The 23,352-nt window shown below is 41.1% G+C and overlaps 1 protein-coding gene across 1 annotated transcript in view; it reads right to left on the bottom strand.

The window, feature by feature from the left end:
- Positions 1-1,788: 1,788 nt before the first annotated feature.
- Positions 1,789-23,352, bottom strand: part of LOC134541865 (tyrosine-protein kinase Drl-like) — a 70,805-nt gene continuing 49,241 nt past the window's right edge. Inside the window, exons 7-13 of the mRNA XM_063385565.1 lie at positions 22,205-22,400; positions 18,520-18,697; positions 16,919-17,078; positions 15,297-15,443; positions 10,919-11,078; positions 7,976-8,112; positions 1,789-5,483 (exon numbers count right to left, since the gene is read on the bottom strand). Of these exons, the coding sequence (XP_063241635.1) occupies positions 5,372-5,483; positions 7,976-8,112; positions 10,919-11,078; positions 15,297-15,443; positions 16,919-17,078; positions 18,520-18,697; positions 22,205-22,400 (1,090 nt within the window). The 3' untranslated portion in view covers positions 1,789-5,371. The remainder of the gene's footprint in view (positions 5,484-7,975; positions 8,113-10,918; positions 11,079-15,296; positions 15,444-16,918; positions 17,079-18,519; positions 18,698-22,204; positions 22,401-23,352) is intronic.

The raw sequence follows: 23,352 nt of genomic DNA, 5'->3' as shown, positions 1-23,352 counted from the left end.
CAAGGACTTTGCCACTCTGCCGCACCTGCGGCACTATCGCCCGGAAACTCCGCCGCGGGAGAACTCCCCACTCAGACTCAGACTCTCCGCCCTGGAACCTTCGTCCAAGGACTTCGCCACTCTGCCGCACCCGCGGCACTATCGCCCGGAAACTCTGCCGCGGGAGAACTCCCCACTGAACTGCACTCGAAGGTCAGCCCAACCTCCTTATATAGCTCTTGGGTTCCCGTCCAGAACAATCGGGCATGTCTCCGAGATATCGCGCGACCTTCGCCGTCGAAATTCCCAGAAACGCGTCGTGAGTCCTCGAAGGACGCGGCGGCTGCTCAAAGAACGCCGATAAACGCAACAAGCATCGGGTTCCCACAAAACGCGCCGATAAACATGTCTGAGTCCTTTTATGCAGCAGTGCGGCCTCTTTTAAGTAACTCGATCTGAGGCAGGTGCGCGCTGCGACGGTCAGGATGTCGCGAGATAGTATGACACGAGATACCAGGGAGAGGATGCGGGTGGAAGGGGGCGCAGACAGCCCGAACGAGCGCGGCGACGCCAAGCACTGCAGCCAAGCGCGCTCGTAACAGTATAATTATTTTATATTCTCTTTGATCTGCTAATGATTGGCTAATGATTGGCTTGGTGCATTGAGTAAATTTTGTCAAGATATATAAATTACCTACTTTCAGGTAATGGTTAATGAGGGGTATGATTAAACTGTGTAGAGTATTATGTGTGTTACACAGTGATGTAAATCAGTTACCGGTATATGCCAGCGCTTTTAGAGTTCCCTCGTTTTAATGATAAAACTATCTGAGCTTTTGCTTGAAAGTAGCCTATATGATAATGATTCCATGAAGTACTTTAGTTTTGTTGAGTTAGATAGTAAGGTTTTAAGAAAAATGCCAATAAAGCTAACTGGTCTTTACATTAATTTTTTTATTTGGTATTACTGCTTTGCTCACCCTTACCTTCGGTTGAATTTATGAGAACGTCCAAAGCAAGGTAGTATACAGTTCCCAGACGTCATGAATGTACAGTTCTGGCCGGGAAGATTGGCCTATAGTGCTATAGGCCATTTCCCCCAAGGATATTTAAATCATATGCCGAAAATTTATACAAGTTCATGTGAGACAAAAATAACGTAAGGCTTTTCTCTCTGAAATTTTTTTTGTGGCATAATTAGAACACCCTTAAATTGTTAATTTAAAATCATTCCTGGTAAAAGGGCACATACATTATAGGGTCCATCTCATTAAAAACTCCTCAATTTTGAACGTGATTTTATACACTAGGTACTTGATTTTTTTTAGTAGAATCATGGTGCATCTGATTTAAAAATTATGATACACAGATAAAAAAATAGCTTATAAACTTGTTTCATTAAAAGTGCCAATAAAATGGTGTCCACAAATAACTTCTCAACTTACAAATAATGTAAGGAATATATAAAATGTTTTTTTTTTTTTTAATAAATTACTAAACTGAAAATAATGTAAGTAGTATATACAAGGGCGTACACAGAGGGATAGAGATAAGGGGGATACATCTCATCCCCCCCCAAATCCTATAAATTATATCATTCCCACCAACAAATGGAAAAAAAAAAAATTGTAAGCAAAGAGCAGGCAAACTAGTTATATCCCCTCTCCATTCGAAGTGAAATTCTGATCCAAAGTATTTTAAGTTAGGAATATATTTTTTTTTTTAATTTCAGGAAGGATGGGTTTTAATTTGGTCATGGTTCTCCCTCTCTGTTTAGGAATGGTTATATTTTAAATGAATTATCACTCCTTTTTCCATGAACTGTTTTTATTTTTTTGTGGGTAATTCGCCTTTACTCAAAGATACACATGTTTTACAGATATAACTATTTATAACTCATGTCGTACAGTAAATTTTCCAACTTGTGCTTTAACTAATGTAACTTTTCAGTACCTAGGTTAGGTTCATAAAATCTGTTCATGTTTGGGACAACTTTTAAAATCAATCTCTTTTGAGCCTCTATCAGTAAGTACTAACCTCAAATTGCCTATCAAACATTCATCCATCCTTCAATTCTTATTGGCAGTGTACTTTCCATACATATCATAGATATTTTGTTTTTGTTTTAAATATTGTTTGGTTATTATTTTTAATGAGGGAAAATATTCATTTACGAATTAATTTAATGAGTATTACACTGTAAATAGCTTTCATTTTTAACACAAATAATAAATAATACTGGAAAATATTGAAATATGAATATAAAATGTTATTTCTTTAGATTTTACACGTTAACCTTTAATATAATACAGAAGGTAATGGTACACTCAACAATGTGGAAAGAACACCTTAAAATTAAGTTTACGTAATTAGGCTTAAGAGTAATATTCAGAAGAAACATTGAGGTTGCACAACATAATTTCAGTACAGAAACATTACACACTTATTAGTTGTCTGCACTAGCAGCAACATGCTGACACACATGTGGGTGTTATTCAGCGTGTCTTTGGCACTATTTTGATGATTTTGAAAGGGATAGTAAACAAGCCCGCCTGTTGAGTGGTCTGCTGCAAAGTTGCTGTCAAACTGTGATCTATACATGACTCGAATGGATCTTAAGGGGATGCGTAACCCTGCCTCTTGTGCTGCTACAAAAATAACCTACTATGTTCAGTAAAAAACTACACTTCTGTGAAATATTCTCAAAAAGTTTTATTATTAAATTGTTTAGAAATTAAAGACTCTGATAAAGAGTTGCCGTGGTAAGCACACTTTATTTCCATAAAATTTCAATAATAAGGAAAGAAATGTTTTGGGTAATGTTAGAAACAAAAATGTTATATAGTAAAGAAATGTAAAGTGAAATTTTTAAAATTATAATGACATGCACTTTATAATCTATAGATAAGGCACATATGTATTATTAAATAAATAATTAATGACAAAGACTTTTTAAATCATTTGTAAGTGAACAAAATGTAACTAATGGTTATATTACCCAAGTAAATAAAATTAAAATATCCTTCGGTGCGGAGTTTTAAGTTTTGTAAGGTATCGCGACTAGATTCCACTTACATTAATACTTTAAATGTTATACCTATTTTTCTACTTTTAAAATTGTCTTTTCAAGGCTTTTATTACACTTCTTTCTATAAGCATGGCCTGCAGTACATTGTTCCTACTCATTACAATAATTTTATCTACTCATCCTCATGTAACACTAAAATATATTAATATATTGCTAAGGCTTACGAGGATTTTTTAGGTATGTGTTCATACACTGGTTTTATCCTAATGTGTTTACTTAATGCGTATGAAAATTTATGGTGGAATGTTTCTCGCTTTTAACATTGGTACCGGGAAAAATAAATGACAAATACAGAAATTTTCTTGTTTGCATTCAATTTTCTAACTAATTACAACTTAAGCCAATAAAAATTCTTCGGTAATACTCACATTAAAATTCTTGAAATATTTAGTGTTTGATTTAAATAACTTTAATTCGAAATTTTCATTGCAATTTATAAAAAGAATATTAAAAATAACACAAATGTTTTATGTTATTTATTTGTTTATGTTTTCCAGTCATAGGTTATTTTTGTTAACTAATGGCAGATACAGGAAAAATACATTTAACTACATATATTGCTATTTGTTTCCTAAAAAAAGCAAAACCATATCATAGTACCTAATTGTTTTAAAAAACGTTACTACGTTACGTTCTGCTGCTACAGTTAATTGTCTCGTTGATCATTGATTAAACTTTTAACACACAAGTTACTTGCAATTAGAGAAACCAGAACTCAGACTTGCCCAAAAACTCATCTAATAGAACTTTCAGAATTGCGTATGTGTTTGGAAAACTTGTTATATAGTTTCTGATGTTATCCCCAACTTTGTGGACAGATTCAGTGGAGAACACAACTGTCAAATCGGGGAGGGCTGATGAACTAAGAATTTGGGTGGTGAGGAATACTTACTACCAGCTAAAAGGAAGTTTGTAGATAATTTATAAAAATACTAGCCCCATTAAAAAAACTACTTAAAAAAATTTCTGACATCTTGAAAATTATCAACAAAACTATGGCTCTATCAGATTTTTAAGATGACTGAAGTTTAACAAATTTACACTGTAAAGTAGCATTAAAAAAGGTAAAATAATATATTTTTACAAAAAAAAAATATTTACAACCCAGATTATATGCGGACTGAGGTAGATTATTTATGTGGTCATACCTCCAGTTAATTTTCTTAATTTAAGTTCTAGGGATTGTGGATTAGTTGGGGGGGGGGGGGAGATAGCTCCCATCGCCTCTTAAGACCGTCACTGGACATAACTGGCTCAACAACTTTTTGTACATTGCTTTGCGTTCCTATGTTTCAAGCAGTTTATGTCAAAACACTAGAATGTATGCTCTTAATCGTTCACTCCCAAAATTTAGTACTTTGTTTAATTTTGTGATCATTTCAGCAAATGGATCTCATCGAACTTATGCAACCCCTTACCGGCTTACAAATACAAAAAAAAAACTTTAAGTACGTATTCTCGGTAGCTTCAGCGATGTAAAAGACGGAAAAAATTTAGCTTTTTGTATAGTTCAAAAAGATTTAGTTTTAATTTTTTTTTCTGCAGCTTCTTCCATTGAGCCACGGTTTCTCCGACATACCCTGAGGGATCTTCAGTCAGTGTCAAAAAAAAAAATCCCGCGCCACACATTAAAGGCTTCCCCGCAACATGGTCAGTGTTGGAGAACGCGGAGAACAGAAAAAGGCGTGCCGACCGGTCAATGAATTCCCCTTGTCTTCCTCGGTGCTGTGGATACAAGCAGCTTCAGCAAGGGAATGCCTCGGACCAAGTGCACCGCGCCTCATATCGGGGAAAGTCGCGAGAGCGTGCGGGCAGTGGGTGGGCGGCGGCTTTGAATATATATACTGTATAGAAGTCGCGAGTGGATAGGATTTACTCTACGTTTTTCAGAAGCGTATGCTAAGCAGCTTGGGAACTTCACCGCTGCAGTGCGCTGCCGTAACGCCCTGTATCGTCTTAGTTGTTATTTACACGTTAGAGCGCAGCACTGTCGCCCGCTGTCATTCCCCGCACCCCCCATCGATCATTCACTGCAGCTCAAGGTCGTTCAACTGGAGGGGGGAAGGGGTGTTTGAAGAGTTCGACACTTGTCCGCTAGGGACCACCACAAGTCGATGCCCTAGAGATGGTGGCGATTGCGGCGGTGAATTAACCAACTACCTCAAAACCGTATTAGAAATTTTAACCTGGGCTGGCGACTTCTATGCAGTATATATATATTCAAAGGCGGCGGCAAAACAGTGCCAAAGCGAGCTGAATGGTGGACAGTGCAGTTGGGGGGGTTGAACAAGGGGAGGTGCCGGGCTAGATGTATCTGCCGAGGGCGGTGTAGAACTCCTGCAGGCACGACAGCAGCTGCGAGAAGGCCGGCCTCTCCTCGGGGGCAGTGAACCAGCAGCAAGCCATCAGCGCGAACCTGCGGACGAGCACGGCGCTGCTGCCACTGCTACCACTGCTACCACTGCTACCGCTGCTACCCAGTGGCGGATCCAAGGGGTGGGGGGGGGGGCCACCAGTGGCAAGTGCCCCCCACCCCCCCACCCCAGAAAAACCAGGTGTCTGCTACGTTAATATTGCCGACAAGAATGATTGTTTCTGAAAACCAATAAAATATTTTTAATATAATTAATGGAATTTCTTGTATAGAATCATAAAAAATCTGGTGGTTCGGATGTTACGTGCAGTGTGAGTACGTAGATAAAATACAAAATTTGGTAATTTTAAGACATTTTTTTTTTCCTCCGGCTACTCTGAAATCCTAGAGTAGTGCCCCCCCGTCCGAGGTGAACCTCTGGATCCGCCACTGCTGCTAGCACACTGGTTCACTCAGCAGACAATGCACAGCTTTTAACCGACGGTTCGCTCTTTATACGATTCGTGCAACGGGGGGATATTGCTTTAATACATACCATTGCAGTTTTTTTTACTGCTTGTCATTGGAAAAAAAAATTCAAGAACTAAATATTAAAAACATTAAACCCACAGAGAACATATAAACCCAATGATGAACCTAAACAGGTATTATGGACAACACAAACGACATCGTACGAAAACTACTGTATTCGTTGGTGTTGCCCATAATACCTACCTGTTTATCTTCGTTGTTGTGTTCGTATATTTTGCATTTTCTGTTGTTGAAACTGATCGCGTCGTGGTTAGCCCACTGTGTTGTCCGATATTCAAGACTGAAAGTGTTCGTCTGTGCTGTAACCATGGGCGTCGTAACCGGGGGGGACAATAATAAAAGTCTTCAATTTCGTACCCTCCAATAATATATTTAGTTTCGTAGTTATATAAAAAATATGATTTCTGTCATACAACCAATATGGTGCATTTAGTCCAATCGTGGTAATGTGAGCACTTTTTAATTCGATCTTCGTGTAAAATCAAAATCAGGTCCGATACCGAATGCAGATATGTTAACTGTGTTTTTACAAATTTGTTCTCTGAAAATATTTTTTAGAAAAAAATAAATTATATATTGCAACCAACTATAGTTAGAATATTTAGGAAAGAAATTGCCTAAAAACCACCTTTTTGCACCTTCAAACCTCAAATTTTCCCGGATGAGGACCCCCGGACCCCCCGCTTTTTTTTCTCCAGGGGATGGATATTCCTCAACAACTAAATCAATTCAAGTCCCCCCCCCCCCCCAAAATATATATATCCTTGCGACGCCTATGCTGTAACGCTCCCGTGCACACGCCCCTGAGAGAAGCACGGCTGGGGCTAGGGAACACGCGAGGCAGAGGGCTCTCTCGTCAGCCATCTCGGAAACAGTTGCTGGCATCAGGTAAGTCGGTTTACACATGCCTCACAGGTCAGCGCATTCCAATTTCAGTATCACGCGTAGCTTGCCAAGTTAATCTCAACAACGTTTACGGGGCCAAGCATTCTTTTTTTTTTTTTTGCAAGTGCGAAACGTGGCGGACGGCACTCCGTCAATGCTCCTTGGGTCGATCGAACGATAAGCCATTAAACCATTCTTTTTTATTTTATTTTAAAATGTATCTACAGTCAAAGGCACGTACAATTTTTCTCGTTCCGGGATAAAATATAGGTACGTCCTTCCTACTCGAAAAGCATTTTAATTGAGGGACTGTTACAAACATTAATGTTTTTTATTGTATCGCATTCTAGTATCTAAAAACCCTGATATTCATTGGGTTAGTAGTATTTTATTTTTGATGTACTCATGTTTTGATGGTGAGAATATTGTGTACATGTGCCAATCGTTGAACGGCCCAGTGCTGACTTTGGGTGTGATGAATCTACTTACTAAAACTCTTAAAAGGCCCCGCTACCCACACACACACACACTATTAGTCCGGACTGTCTGTTCGGACTTATCAGTTGGAACTTAAAAGTCAGAACTGGTCTGTGTGTGTGTGCAAGCAGGGTCGCAACAACTAAATTTCCAAGGGGGGGGGGGAAATACACCTTTTTATAAAGAATCATCGATCCACCCTATTGTAGCGGGGGGTCCGGGGGTCCTCCCCCTGGAAAATTTGTATTTCAAGGTGGAAAATGGTGCTATTTAAGCAGTTTTATTATCTAAAAATTGATTACACAGCACTTTCTTTGCCCCCGTTTGCCCCCACTTCAAGGTTTCAGAGGGGGGGGGGGCATAATACCCTTGCCCCCCCTGTTGTTGCGCCCCTGTGTGCAAGGACGGTGGATGGACTGGTCAGTCATAACTACAATGAGCGGGAACAGCAGTCTCGTCGGTCCAAACGACCGGTCCTCCAGCTCTGACTGCAGTGGCAGACGTCTTTCATCGCTGTGCCTCGCTAACCGAAAGCGCAGCTGCAGTATCCGGCAGCCAACGAGAGACTGATCATGTGTGTGTGTGTGTGTGTGTGTGTGGGGTGGGGGGTCCCTGGTAGGAGAGAGGGTCTAGAAGCTCACAGCTCGTCCGGGCAGCAGAGGGGCTGCGCCAGGCGGTAGCCGTCGCGCAGGTAGTCCGCCATCTCGAAGGGGTCCACCTCGGCGTAGGGCTGCTGGGCGAGCGTGGTCAGCTCCCACAGAAGCACGCCGAACGACCACTGCAACACGCGGCAAGGACTGCCCGAACCCTGCCACAACACTTGCCTCCGGCGAACAAGGCTGCACACAATACAACGTCCCTGTTTCAACGGTATACTTTAACAGTTTAATTTAGACTATTTTACAACGAAGTTCACTACGCGGACCTTTAGTTATACCGTAGAGACATGCAAAATTCGCGGATTCATTTCGCGATAGGCTAGCATCAGAAAACAACTATACCTTCGTACCGTTTCTGCGATTGGCCCAGCACATTTTATCCGGGGAACTGCGAGCCAATGGGAAATTCTAAACCAAGAAAGTGCCGAATTACGGACAGCCTATAGTTGAGACGTCTCACGCGTCAGTAGCCAGTGGACAGGTGTCATTTCCGCGAGTATTTAAAGGACTGTGGAGTCTATCCGCGAATTTTGCAGGTCTCTAGTTATACGGCACACATCCCACCAGGGACGACCCCCCGAAATGACTTCTGGGTACGGGGCACCAGTAATCTGGACCTAGTATAGTACCTGTTTATTACTTCATAAGTCGTATTATCCCGTGCATGTTTTACCCTCCTGGAAAGAGGGAGGCGCGTACCCCTGTGTTTACTCTCTAAATTCGCCACTGCACCCAACCTAAAGTCCAATTCTCCCCAAATTTTGGTTAGCATGTCCGGAGTTATTCTGTTTCTCAACTCTGGCAAATCATAAGGTAGCGGCGGAACATAGACACGATCTTTTATAAAGCCCCAAAGGAAAAAAAAGAAATCGCATGGCGTTATTCCAGGTGAACGTGGAGGCCAGCAAAAAAAGAGCTCTGTCGTCTCGACAATTACCACCAATCCAACGGCCAGGGACTTTCGACCGACAACTGGTACAAAGAGATTCCAATGGAGAGGGGCTCCACCCTGTTGCCAGATAAATTTACATGTTCAACTTCTACTAACTGGAGAAAAAGCCATTCTTTCGCGCTGCATGCGAGAAAACAACAAAGCAGTATTCGCGCATGCACATGTACAAAACTCTTCAACACTTATAGTTGATACTATTAAATTTCATAACGGGAACATTCTTTTATGGTCATACTGTGTTTGACAATAGAGTTTGAGGGGTAGTATTGAACAGAAAATGGCTTCCAATTTTTCTCCGTCAAATAAAAAAATTTCAACAGATAACCTAAAATATGTTTTAAATCATGTCACACTATTAAAGTTTATTTTTGGTTTGAGTTAACTCACAATTTTCATTACATAATAAAAATAAGTTTTCAGTGATTTTTCAAATTTATGGAACATTATTTCTTTTTCACACATAAAATGTTTAGCATATGACATTCATAAAAACATTATTTTAGTTATTTGACTTTTGTAACCTCTTTAATCACCCATGCCATTTTAAAGAATCGCTAGGCACGCTAGAATCCGTCCTCTATGAAAAATATTTGATGGAAACTCAAAGTCATCCAACTTGTCAAACAAACATGGCTGTGCTAGTGATATCCATACATATTGATAATAACTTATGAACCATAGGTAGAAACATAATTAGATTGCCATTAATTTAAGAGTTTCTTTCTTAATCCAGAAAAAAATATAATATTTCCTCCATGAATTTATTTGTGTGGATAAAATATACTTCTTATTACGCTGCTAATAATAGCATTTATAGAAGCCAAAAATTTTACATGTCTGAACTGGTATAGTACAGTACAACTGTAGGTCGCCAGTTCATAGTAGTTGTGTAGGGATACTTTAATTCGGACACAGCCTCTCTGTAAAAAATATTGTTACGTTCCTAAAAATCAAATATAAGTGATTAACCTATACAATTAAGCGATAAATTTAAATTTATTTAAAGAAAAGTAATTTGTTTGTATGGTAAATTACCCCATATATATTAAAAATTTCCATTGCGCGTGAAAATGATTTTTCCGTCTCAATCGTGTTAAAGTCACCTTTGAAGTATATTAATTTATTTACCTTATTTTAAAAAAGTGGTGGAGTCATCGCCCTGACAGTTCAGATAAGGCCATGCATTGGAATACAAGAGATAACTACTGTATTCTCCTGTAGTACAAGACCGCATAATAGGTAGAGACCCGGAAATTTTGCGGATTCATTTAGTTGCAAGCTAGAATGCAAACCTTCACACTTTCACACTGTGTTCATGATTGGCACGCAGTTGTTTGGACACGCCCCTCTACGACCGTGAGCCAACGATGTCCAGCTAGGAGAGAAGTAAACGAATCAGGTAGTGCCAAATAACAAGGATAAAAATGTTCTCGCTAAGAAATCAACCAATGGGAAAGTAAATACGGGTGGAGCACACCTATAACTTTGAATTATATCCTGAGGCCAGAAGAATCCGCGAAATTTCCGAGTCTCTAATAATAGGGGCAGGCATTTTTCGCGAATAAATCTGAACGCCTATTAGACTGCAACAAGGTATGCCCGCACAAGCGGTCTCTTCCTTGTGATTGGCGGCCGTCTGCGAGAGAAGAAGTTGCCTCTTTTGACCGAGCCACTCAGGACGCGTTTGCTTTCGCACTGAATTACTCTGACTGGTGTTGTATCAATCGACATGTACCTAAAAGAAATTCACCCAATCACGAAACACAGACGGTGCTACAGTGTTTTAACTTGTAACTATTCTCGGAATCTTGTCGCGAAATATGCATGGCCCCACGCATAAAGCATGTCTTACAATAGGTGGCACTCCGTGTACAGTCGCGAGAGCACCTCGCACCGCCTGCGACAGTCCAGTCGGTGGGCAGAGCAGCGCTCCGCTGTGACTCACGTGCCTCACGTGCCTCGCAGTGACTCACCACGTCGGAGGCGGCGGTGAAGTGCTTGCTGGCGAGGCTCTCGAGCGCGAGCCACTTGATTGGTCGGTTCTCGTTGTCGCCGAGGCAGTAGTAGTCGGCGGGGAACAGATCTCTGGACAGCGCGCTGTCAGCCACCTTCACCTGCAGCTTGTCGTTCACCCTGGAATGGTTCCACACCAGGACATCCTTCACGTCTGTGAGTCTGTGAACGGTCGGGGACCACGCCAAAGTGTTCGTATCGCTCATCAGTGCTGCTCAGAACTGATACGCATCCATGCCCCCCTCTCGCCAATGATGATGGGGCTAGAGACCGGAAAAATTCGCGAATTCATTTCGCGATAGGCTAAAATACAAATAGTTATACCTCAGTGCTACCTCTGCTATTGGCTCGCAACTCACCTGGATGACTCTGGGCCAATTAGAAACACAAAACCAAAGCTTTATCGAATCACAGGCTGCTACTTTGGGACGTCTCACAAGACAGCAGCCAATGAGTGGGTGAAATTTGACTGAGTGTACGTATAACTATGGAGTTCATCCTACAGGTCATTGAACCCGAGAATTTTTCCGGTCCCTAATGATGGCGCACTACCCCTAAAACAAACAACCTTTCCCCACCCCCTACACAACCACCTACCTAGGTCTTTGAATTGGTGTCCAAACAGGTGGTCCGAGTATCCAACCCCAGAAAATTCTTAAAAAAAAAAAAAAAAAGTTTAAAATGACACACGAACGAGGTTTTTGGTACAGTATTGTCTAACATCAGTAACGAGCAATTTCATGTGTTCTCAAGTGGCTAATACACTAATAATACGAAACTCGGACATTAAATTTAACGCATAAGCCGAGTGAGATAAAATGTGTTTTCAGTTAAATTTCTGGTCTGGAATAATATGTACTTAGTTCCCTCACCCGCCGCTAGAATTCGCTGCCGGAGCAGCTACGTAGACTATCAAATTATTCTATTGGCTGAAATTTAAACTATAGAAAAAAAGCGAAAAATACATTTAAATACGGCTCCAAGTCAGAATATAGTATTTTCTCAAAACGTTTTCGATTTTATCGTTGACGTTTCATTTTATGGTATCACTCTGCATATCGAATTACTAGATAGTCGACTTAGCTGTACCGGCTGTACTACATTACTACAATGCTACTGTGCGAAGGAAATAAAAAACCTTTATCATTAGCTAGAGCCACAATGTTATAAATTAAAGTAACGATGAATTCATGTCAAACAAACGAAGAGTACTTCGTTATTTCATTTAATTGAATCCGCGTGTATTCGACTCCCAAATTGCACGTTTCGTTCTAGGTGTAAATAAAAAGAAAGCTCTCACTGTAGACTCAACCAGTTACTAAAATATTTTTTTTTTAATATATCACTTTTTGAGTGATGTTCAATGTAAGCGAACTCAAGTGACCCTAAATTTACGAAGGTGGCGGCGATGTTCGAATAAACGTGTTTCAAATGGTCAGTGGCAGAAAATTTGAAAATTGTATTCTTGCGTACATTTTTAAACCCAATCTGAAACTTTAATTTCCACGATGGCTTTATCTTAGGGTATGTTGATATTCTTTCCTGAGGAATTATCCTAGGGCCAATTTTTATTTTCCGGCACATAATCACATCATTGCACGTGGCAATTTGAAAGTTTTTTTTCTAATAAGAAAATACGAATTTAAATAGGTATTGACCTGCACATTAAGTTGAAAGATAATTTAAAAAATGTGTTCGTGTAGTCCACGTGTGACAAATGAAACTTTATACAAATAAATTATTAGTAGGTATATTTTTTATTGAACAAGAGATAATAATTAAGGATATTATGAAAATGTCTGTTTCCAACGTCGTGTACTCTCGCATCCGTTCACTGGCTGACAGTTTTTGGCGATTTATCCTCACGTTGCCTTTGATGATACCTCTTATCTGCCTTTTTATTATTTTGAGGCATGATGTTTAATCAGTACTTCCAGCTGAATAAGCATATGTCCTTTCGACATTTCAAATCACAGTGTCCATACACCCAAACTAAATTTCTCTTATAAAGCTAGCTTCATAAGTCCATGTGTTTTTTTTTTTTTTTACATTTTAATTACATTTTTCAGATTAAAATTAATGATACTTATAAAGTTCATTTCAGAATTAAATAATTTTTATTACACATGAATAAATTAATTGTACATACTTTAAATAAAAGAACAGAAATATGGTAGCGTCAATCGTTAGCCGTTACGAAAACAGGAATAGACAAAATACAATCAGAATTACGAGATTTACGTAGCATACCTGCTGCGTCATTTCCACCTCTCCCCAGCTGGCCGTTACAACTAGCACATAGCATGCCACGCTACGTACATTTTTTTTTTGCCGACTTCCCATTCGACCGCTAGTGCATGCGTTGGAGTGGCGTCTCGCTGATGAACTCTCCTCCTCTACCGGTTCCCCCACCCCGCACCTAACTATCCAGTTCTTGCGGTCGTTTCGTTTTCGTTTTCGTAAATTATTTTTATTTATCGGAAGGAGACTACAAATGGCTTAAGCCCAGAATACAAAAAAAAATTATTAGTACACAATAAACACAGCTGCAATGCCAGACGCCTCCATTGTCTCTTCTTGCAGTACATGACACGTATGAAAATACAAGGGATGTCATAGCTAGAGACCGGAAAAATTCGCGGATTCATTACACGATATGATAGAATCCAAACAACTGTACCTTTATATTGCTCCTCTGATTGGCTCACAGTTAATCCGAAGGTCTCGAGCCAATTAAGAACGTTCCACCAAAAAAGTATCGAATCGAAAGCGTCCCAGTTGACAGGTGTCACGAGTCAGTAGCCAATGAGCAGGTAGAATTTGCCCGAGTGTGAAGGGGATTATGTAGTCTATCCTATAGGTCATCAAAAGCGCGAATTTTTCCAGTCTCTAGTCATAGCACACAGTATGGCAACACACGATAAAACATACATAAGTGCGTGGGGGAAATTAAACCAGATCTTGCGATCGTGATAAGCTCGGCTCGGAATACGCGGGGAAGGCCGGTGGAAGCCGGGGAGCAGGAGGGAGTCCAAGGACCCCACATTCGATCACGGGCCCTGGACCCAGGATCGGAGACGGGTCCTCCCCAATGTTCCAGTCACGCCCTACATTATAACTGCATGGTTATTCCTTACCTACACTCTTTTCAGAATGTTATTTAACCTGAAAATACAGGGTATAATCATGGTTACTACTTTATAAGTAGGGACCGGAAAAATTTCGCGGGTCCAATGACCTCTAGGATGAACTTTTGTAGTTCTACGTACACTCGGTCGAATGTCACCCTCTCATCGGCTGCTGTCTTGTGGAGGTGTCCCAAACGTAGCGGCCTGTGATTCGATACAGCTACTACGGTTGAGTGTTTCTCACTGGCCCCGGGTCTTCCAGGTGAGTTGTGGGCCAATAGCAGAGGCAGCACTGACGTATGACTTTGAATTTCAGGCTGTCGTGAAATGAATCCGCGAATTTTTTCCGGTCTCTATTTTTAAGTAGGGGCAGGCATTTTTTCGCGAATGAATCTGAACGCCTATTAGACTGCAACAATTAAGTTATACCCACACCAGCGGTTTCTTCCTTGTGATTGGCGGACGTCTGCGAGGGAAGTCAGTCGTCGCCTTATTTGACCTGAGCCACTCAGGACGCGTTTGCTTTCGCACTGTATTCACTGTGATTGGCGTTGTTATCAATCGATACTGAACTGAAAGAAACTCGCCCGTTCACGAAACACGTACGATGCTGCGGTGTTTTAACTTTCAGCTATTGTCTTGGAATCTTTTCGCGAAATATGCATGCCCCTATTTATAAGTCTGAAACCAGCGATCTTAAAAATAAGCCCTCAAGACGCTAGTTTCATACAAGGCAAGCAACTGTGCAACCTGCATGTTCTGAAAGAAAATCAATATATTTCTAAACATGATCGTTTATTTAACACTTGTGTGGTTTTTATCTCTTTAGCACATTCAATGACATTTTCACATTCACTACAGGAACTTGGTTACATATTTTTGCACAAAAAAAAAGTAATAACAAAGTTACATGTTAATACAAAAGTCACAGCTCGCGTGCAACCTAATAGTACTGCTCTGTAAATTAAATTTCAATAAGACGTTTACTAAATACGTTCGCCGGACTCTTTAGGTTCAAGGTTGCGCAGACAAGCGTGTATGTCGCAGACGACCACGTGCACCGCACAGAGTTAGCTACGTTCTCGAACAACACGTGAACCTGTTTAACCTTATAAAATAATTTCGCTTTGAAGTAACCACAGCGAGCATGTGTATTTATTTCGCACGCTGAGATGAAAGCAAGCGGGGCAGGGCCCGGGCAGGCACTCACGCGCAGTTGCGCGCGGCCAGGTCCTTGTGGCACACGCCGCGCGCGTGCAGGTACGTCATGGCGAGCACCACCTGAAGACCCATGTCCACCAGGTCCTGCGTGAGCAGCGCGCAGTGCTGCTCGCCCAGGCGGCTGCTCTGCAGGAACCTGCGGCACGGCACGCCGCTCCCTCAGACACTCCGCCGTCTCCGGGAAGCCTACGATTCGCTCGTCCTTCTGGACATACCCGAACACTCACGTTGGCAAGCCTTCTTTCAACAGACGAGAGAGCCGAACGCCCGATCGTGCATCTTCGGTTGTTTTTTTTTTTTTTGTTCATTGTAAATAAATATACAACTCATGATAACTAATGGTCAATTTAGGTTTGGTTAGCTACATTATAAATATTTCAAAACGTTGTGGACGGTTGATTTGGTTAGGATGGCTACATTTAAAATACTGTGAAATCATGTAAACGGTTTCCTAGCGCTGGATAGCTACATATTAAAAAGTTATTTGCTAGGCAACCATAAACTGATTTTACAGTATTTTTAATGTAGCTAATATAACCAACCATCCACAATGTTTTAAAGTATTAATAATTACTTCTTGCTAATTTTAAGAATAACATATTATAAGTTAAACCCGCGCATTTGGAGAATAAATGCCCGCGAATTTTTTTCCCCCCAAATAAATACGCCTGTTATGGTACGAAAAAAAAAAGCAAGCATGAACTTGGGGAACATCGGGTTTGGCTCTCTCGTCTGTGAAAAGAAGGCTTGCCAACGTGAGTATTCGGGTATGTCCAGAAGGAAGAGTGAATCGTAGGCTTCCCACTGTCTCCACTGCAACACAACTATACACGCGATATTCAATACTGGTCCACGTGATCACAAACATTTATTTTTTTTGTGGATATTGGAGATATAAATTGTTTTTTCAAGTTTATTTATGTTCCCGTATTTATAATTTATCTCTGTATATAATAATGTATTTATATTAAGAAATTATAATTAATAATTAAAATTAATATATTATAATGAGCTTTCAGAATATTAATTGATATTCATTATTACTTTTAATTCATCTTAATTTTTTACCTATATTAAATAATTGATTTTACACGCGTGTTTATAATAATATTGAATAATGAGTATTTATAGATTTGTCAAATTGACTGAATTTATATTTTGCAACCGTATTTATAATATAATTACTGCACTCATTTTATTATTTTTTTAATTGCTATCAATTATTTGCATGCAAAATTAATACTTTTTTTATCACGCCAAGTAATTTAACTTCTAACGCGAGTAAGTAGTACGCGCGCCCTTTTTTTTTGTATGTATTTGGACCGTTAACCTTCACAGACATATGTGTCAAATTACTGCACTGCCGGCACTTATGGTTTGCTCAGGTGGATCGTGACAATGAGTCATGCTTTTTCGTACGTGCAGCCGGCGTTCATTGATTTATAAGACGTTATCACGTCAAAAATTAAATGACTGCAAATAAATATATTTTCTTTGCCATCTAAGATGAATAAAGGATGTTTGTAACAGTGTAGCTGATGCGTGGTGGTGGCACCACGAGGTGTTGTCGTGGAAGGGAGTTGAGTGACGTCGGCGCGGGGCGACCCTCACCGCTTGAGGTTGCCCTTGTTGCAGTAGCCGTACACGACGAGCGGCTGCTTGGGGTTGTCCGTGTTCACCGCCAGCACGGACAGCAGGTTCTTGTGGCTGAGGCCGTGGAACATCGTGCCCTCGGCCAGCGTCAGCGAGATCTGGAACTTGGACGCTTGGTCTGAAAGCATCGCCCCACGAAGACGTTCGTGAGAGGTCGGCCTCTTCCCCAAGGGCGCCCATATGAAAGTTTTAAATAGGGGGGGGGGGGGCAGAATTTGTTTGGGGGAAGGGGGCAAACCATTAAAAATGACAAAAAAAATGGCCAAAAAATGGTCTTAAAGGACTCAAAATTTGCCCAAAATGCTCAAGAACACCTAATTTTTTTCTTTGCCTGTAAGCTAGGGGGAGCAACGGACCCACCATGCCCATAGGTATGGGCGCCCTTGCTCTTCCCCGTCGGGAGGCTTAACGCACTCTCGTTGCCAAACTGTAGAACAGCTGACAATCAGTGTGTGTGATCTCACTGTTCAAAGAACCATCCAGGTTGTTTTTTTTTTTTTGCAGCAACATTAGCATATTTTCATTCACAACTAGCTAATTCGCAGAAGTTCATTTACGTCTTATAAATCGGTATGCCAGTTTGGAAAGTGGAGTAGGTATAACGAAAAATATGATGGAAATAAAATGGGCTTAGTATTATATTTTGAGTTGCGCATACGCAGTTCAAATACTTTTTTTTTTTTGTTGGTGGGAATTATAGATGGTTTTTAGTATTTTGGGGGCAAAGTGATTCTGTCTCCTCCCCACCCTCCCTCCCAAGGGCTCCTTTTTCCGAAATGAAATTCTGCGTACGCTCCTGTGGTCAAGGCGAAGGTTTGCGTACGCGCTAAACAGTTTTTGTTTATGTACTTACAGGTCACTACGAGTAATAGGCAAGTTTCTCGATTGTTCAGTTCTGGGTGACTCTGCTACCTTTATAGCAGATATTTGACACAAATGTTAACCAATTCGAACAAAAGAAAAAAATAATTTTGTTTGGAAACTAGTGAACTATTTATATTTAAATCATTCACTTTTCATTGACTTGACGTATTTACATTTAAAAATTGCGGCTGTGTCCTGGCATAACGTTTTTAGAGTTTAAGGATGACGCTTGCTTGAGCATCTAAAACAGTTTTGGACCGTTTTATACTCGGAGTACATACCCAGCTCAATTTATTGTAAAATTAATTTGCATTGGTGACTGTTGTATTTAAACTTTTTGAAACAAAATACCTTTAAGTACTTACTTAAGATACGTTTGTAGTTGCTAACATAGGCCTACAGTACGAATCCATTAATCTTTATTATTTTCATAAAAACGAAGGAAATATCAAAGACAACTCCTTCCTGTCTACGCAAAAAGATAATTCAGTGGTTTCAACTATTAATATGAATTATTTATTCTAAAATAAAACTTTTTAGATGAATTTGTTTTAAAATATAACCAGTAACTGACATGCAATCTGAAACTGACGGTGTTGTAATAGAAGTTTAGCTAAAATTAATAACACCCCAACATTGCCAATAATGAAGCAAGATCGCCCACATGAACCAAGCATATACATGTTCCCACTTACCAGACACAGTTTTCACGATGACCTCCACCTTTCTCTGATTGTGTAGAAAGCTGCCGAGGAAGATGCGGCCAAAAGTCCCTTCATGCAGGACAGAGAGAAGTTCAATGTTTTGGCGGTCAACGGAAAGGTCCTTCAGTCTTTGGGTGGGGTCGACAAGTCGTGGATCATGCAGGGCAACCTGATCACAAGCACAAACGAACACATCAGCCTGATCAAAAGCACATGCGGACACATGAGCCTGATCACAAGCACATACGAACACATCAGCCTGATCACAAGCACAAACGAACACATCAGCCTGATCACAAGCACAAACGAACACATCAGCCCGATCACAAGCACAAACGAACACTTCAGCCTGATCACAAGCACATACGAACACACCAGCCTGATCACAAGCACATGCGGACACATCAGCCTGATCACAAGCACAAACGAACACATCAGCCTGATCACAAGCACAAACGAACACATCAGCCCGATCACAAGCACAAACGAACACTTCAGCCTGATCACAAGCACATACGAACACACCAGCCTGATCACAAGCACATGCGGACACATCAGCCTGATCACAAGCACATGCGGACACATGAGCCTTATCAAAAGCACATACGCACACATCAGGTTGCACTATACGGACGAAGGCAGTGTGCTAAGCTGGAGTCAAATGCCACGACGGACACGACATTACAAATCCGATTATACGTCGTACAGCGCTCCAGCACGATAGAGATACTAGTGCAGGGTCGCAATACCACGATAATATAACATTACGAACTCTAAAATTGCTGACGGCAAATATTCCCATCCCAATGCGTCTGTAAAATGCAGTATCGAATACGCTTAAAAGAGAGTGGATCATACAGTCATGTTTTTTTTTTCTTGTTGATAGCTGAAGTTTTTTAATAAGGGACACAGAATATTAAATTGTAACCAAACGTAAAAATTATATTTTATTTTTCAAAATAAAATCCATTCAAATAGGTTTGATAATTTTTTAAAGTTTATTTTTTCTAAGGTTTCCATTTCGCGGCACGACACGACAAAATTAGAAATAGAATCCAATTACTTCTTGCGGACCGTCGGGGAGTGTGTTTCGTCGTGATGATGTCACGCCAACTTTGTCTTTCATTGGTTGCTGAGCGTGACGTGACCATCGTGGCATTGTGACTCCAGCTTCACGTCGCACAGACGACCTTAATCCTCGATCTCAGGCGCCATGTTGGTTCTTCCGTTCCCCAGTAATTATTGTCTGCGAGCTTTTCCTGTGAATTCATCACGACAGCGCACTTGCATTTAATGTTTAATCTTTGTGTTGCAATGCCTCGATCATTTTTTTATGATTTGTCTAAAGTATGTACACATAAACAAAGCATACATTTATCTTTCTATGTATATTTCTATATCCGGTGCTTTTTTTTTTCAACCTCCGATGTGCTATTAAAAAAAGACAAATTTACATAAAACAAAATTTTTACTACCAAAAGTTCAGCAGTGTCGTACTTACTTTTCTACGTAATCGCCAAAACGATCGAGGCATTTATCATATGGTAACACAGGCTATAAAAATGCCTTCTTCGAAGAAGTCAGCCGCCAGTGAATAGAGGTACAGGGCCAGCGCCTGGATCTCCCTCTTCCTCACGACGCCGCTGTGAGGCGGGTGGACTAACAGCGCGGGGCATTCTGCCGCACTATTCGCCAATCTTGCGATAGTTCTTGACGCGGGAGCCAGTGCGTCGCACTACTAGTCCACCCATCGCTATAATTCACTACCGGAGCAGGTACTTTGACTATCGAGTCATTCGATTTTCAGACCGAAATTTTAAACTATATACTGAAACGGCTCCGATTAAAGTGAAAAAGACCTGCAAATACACTAAACCCCCAGCTTTTGTCATTTTTTTCCGACGTGTAATTTTACTGAAATACTGCACAAATTGTTAGAATTCTTTAAACAGTTATTACCTACCATAAACTTTCCCTTTGGCTTTGAGAACTTCGTTTCAAGCCATCCTTTACATATGACAGCAACGTGTTAACACATTCCCGTTGCATTCACGAGCTTTCTTCTACCAAATGCCGTATACCAAGAGCTAAGATGCGACACATCAAAAAGCGTACTTAACACGAAGCATAACAGGATATCTAGATCGTACGATGTCGTGGCCAGTCACTAACTACTTCATGGCTCCTGGGAAGAGCGACTGTCCATGTAAGTCAACCCATAAGCCAAGAAGATACACAGTAGTATGTGAAATGTGAGCACATTGTCACGGGCGCAGCCAGGATTCAAGGATGCCATTAGAATACAAACTTTAATAGGCTTTCTGGGGTCAAGGGAGAGGGTGGGAATGCCACGGGAATACCCCTTACCTAACCCCTCCGGATCTACGGTTTCTCCCTTAGAACATTTTCAAAAAGACGATGCTTTAAAACATATTTTTAGACTATTTGAAAACCCTTAAAACCTAAAACTATTACATATGCGACCTTGTAGTAGATTCTGAGTAGATGTTGTATACATCCAGGTGCGAAACATTTAAAACCCAATACGTTAATTTTCTTGTATATTTTGGTAGCAGTTTATTAAGCAATTTGAAAACAGACATGGATTTTAATACCACCCTAGCACGAAAACCCTTTAACGTCAGCTGTATTCAAGCTCTGGTTTTTTACGGTGTAAGTTTAAATTTTTTATTTACGATGAGGGTGGTTTAAGGGCTCCGCCTACCCGGGCACACACACGGTGTGCAGAACTTCAGGGAAAACAACGCGATTTCAAAACTACTCAAGATATCCGAGTGGGGTCTGCTTACGAAAAACATTTAAGAGTTCGCTGAGGGCCGAAAAGTACTTTTGATTTCGGATAAAGTTTTTAAACTGTGTTAAACGAATGTTTTCAGAGTAATTGTTAGGCGTTAAACAACCGGTAGAGATTCTTGAAAGCACTTAAGGGACTTGCATTACACCTTTATCTTCATTTTGCCGCCATTTAATGTTACGGTGTCACCGCTCAAATTTCACAGTTATCCTGTGACTATTACGAGAAGACTGCGCGCCAGTTCAGTCCCTTGCGCTTAGAGGCTATACCGCGTTGGAAATACTAGTGAGCGTCGCGCTTATCATCCCGCCTCACTGACACACACACACACCTGACGAGGCGGGGCCCCTTGAAGGTTTTTGGTGACGGCCGGACGGGTGTCGCGGACCGGGGCGAGAGTCGACAACCGGCTCGTCGCACACGGTGTCGGAGGGGAGGGGTGGGTTCACATGGGGACCTCGGACCTTTGAATATATATATATACTGTATAGAAGTCGCGAGTGGATAGGATTTACTCTACGTTTTTCAGGGGCGTAGGATGAGCAGCTTGGGAACTTCACCGCTGCAGTGCGCTGCCGTAACGCCCTGTATCGTCTTAGTTGTTATTTACACGTTAGAGCGCAGCACTGTCGCCCGCTGTCATTCCCCGCACCTCCCCCCCTTTATCATTCACTGCAGCTGAAGGTCGTTCAACGGGAGGGGGAAGGGGTGTTTGAAGAGTTCGACACTTGTCCGCTAGGGACCACCACAAGTCGATGCCCTAGAGATGGTGGCGATTGCGGCGGTGAATTAACCAACTACCTCAAACCGTATTAGAAATTTTTAACCTGGGCTGGCGACTTCTCTATAGCTCGGACGCACCTGGGAGACGGCGGGCGAGGGCGAGAACCGCGGCGCCGGAGTGGCGTACACGTGCAAGCTGTGGTCGTCCCCAGCCACGGAGCAGTAGCGCGGGCTGCTGCTGCCGGTGGCACTCCCGCCGCTGCTCGGGCCCAGCGCGTCCAGGCGCGGGAACACGTTCTGGTTGCTGCCGTACGCGGCGCTGTTGTAGTCGGCGCTGCGCACACACCGGGCCCTCTCGTCTGCACCCACTGCTTGCTCTGCCGACAAACTGGACAGTAAGTCAGGGAGAAACACACGTGTATCATTAAATGACGCTACTTTGCCAGAATTTGATCGTAAGAATTTATAAACCTAACCAGAAAAAAAAATTTTATTAAAAAATATCTCAATTTTTTAAATATAATTTAGCAAAACCATCTCTGAAATTAAATTTCCAGAATTACTTAAAAAAAATGTGTGAAAAATGTATTTATTTTTTTCCCCCCAAATTTTCCATGGGAGGCTTGGGGGCTGTTACATTACACCAACCTCTCTCCCTCCCCAATTCTGTTAGTCCCCTCTTCAAAATAATAATAATTTATTTCCCATTTTTTTACACATTGTTAACAATATTCACTTAATTAACCAGGAAATTTAGCACTCACGAAAGCAAGCTTGTATGTGAGTGCATCTAGTCGCTTCAAATTACATGCGGTATTTTGACGAGTGTAAATATTTGTAAATGTATAATAACCGAGAAATAAATATATAAAATATAACCTAAGAAACTTTAAATTAGTTACATAAATATGAAAGTTAAAAAGAGCAATTTATTAAAATTCAATATTATGTATAAACAAAAACCGTAGTAATAATAATAATGTTATGTCCCCATAAAAGTGAATGGGCCCAGGGCCCCGCAAAGTCTAGGTTCGTCACTGTGTCCATCGATGCTTGTGATTAGTGGCATGCATTTCTCGCGGGAAAGATTTTCGAGACCGGCTGAGAGCTAGAACACTGTAGCATCGCCTGTGCTGCTGTCCACTGGCAGCACAGCAATCACAATAATTCAGTGCGGGAGCAAAAGCGTCAGGAATGATCCGGCCAAATAAGTCCTTGGCTTCTCTTGCTGTCGGTCAACAGCTAGCGTGGGCATATCATATTGTATTAAATGGGCGTTCAGATTT

This window comes from Bacillus rossius (assembly GCF_032445375.1).
Source record: "Bacillus rossius redtenbacheri isolate Brsri chromosome 4 unlocalized genomic scaffold, Brsri_v3 Brsri_v3_scf4_2, whole genome shotgun sequence".
NCBI lineage: Eukaryota > Metazoa > Arthropoda > Insecta > Phasmatodea > Bacillidae > Bacillus > Bacillus rossius.
This window is presented reverse-complemented; position numbering and strand designations above follow the sequence as displayed.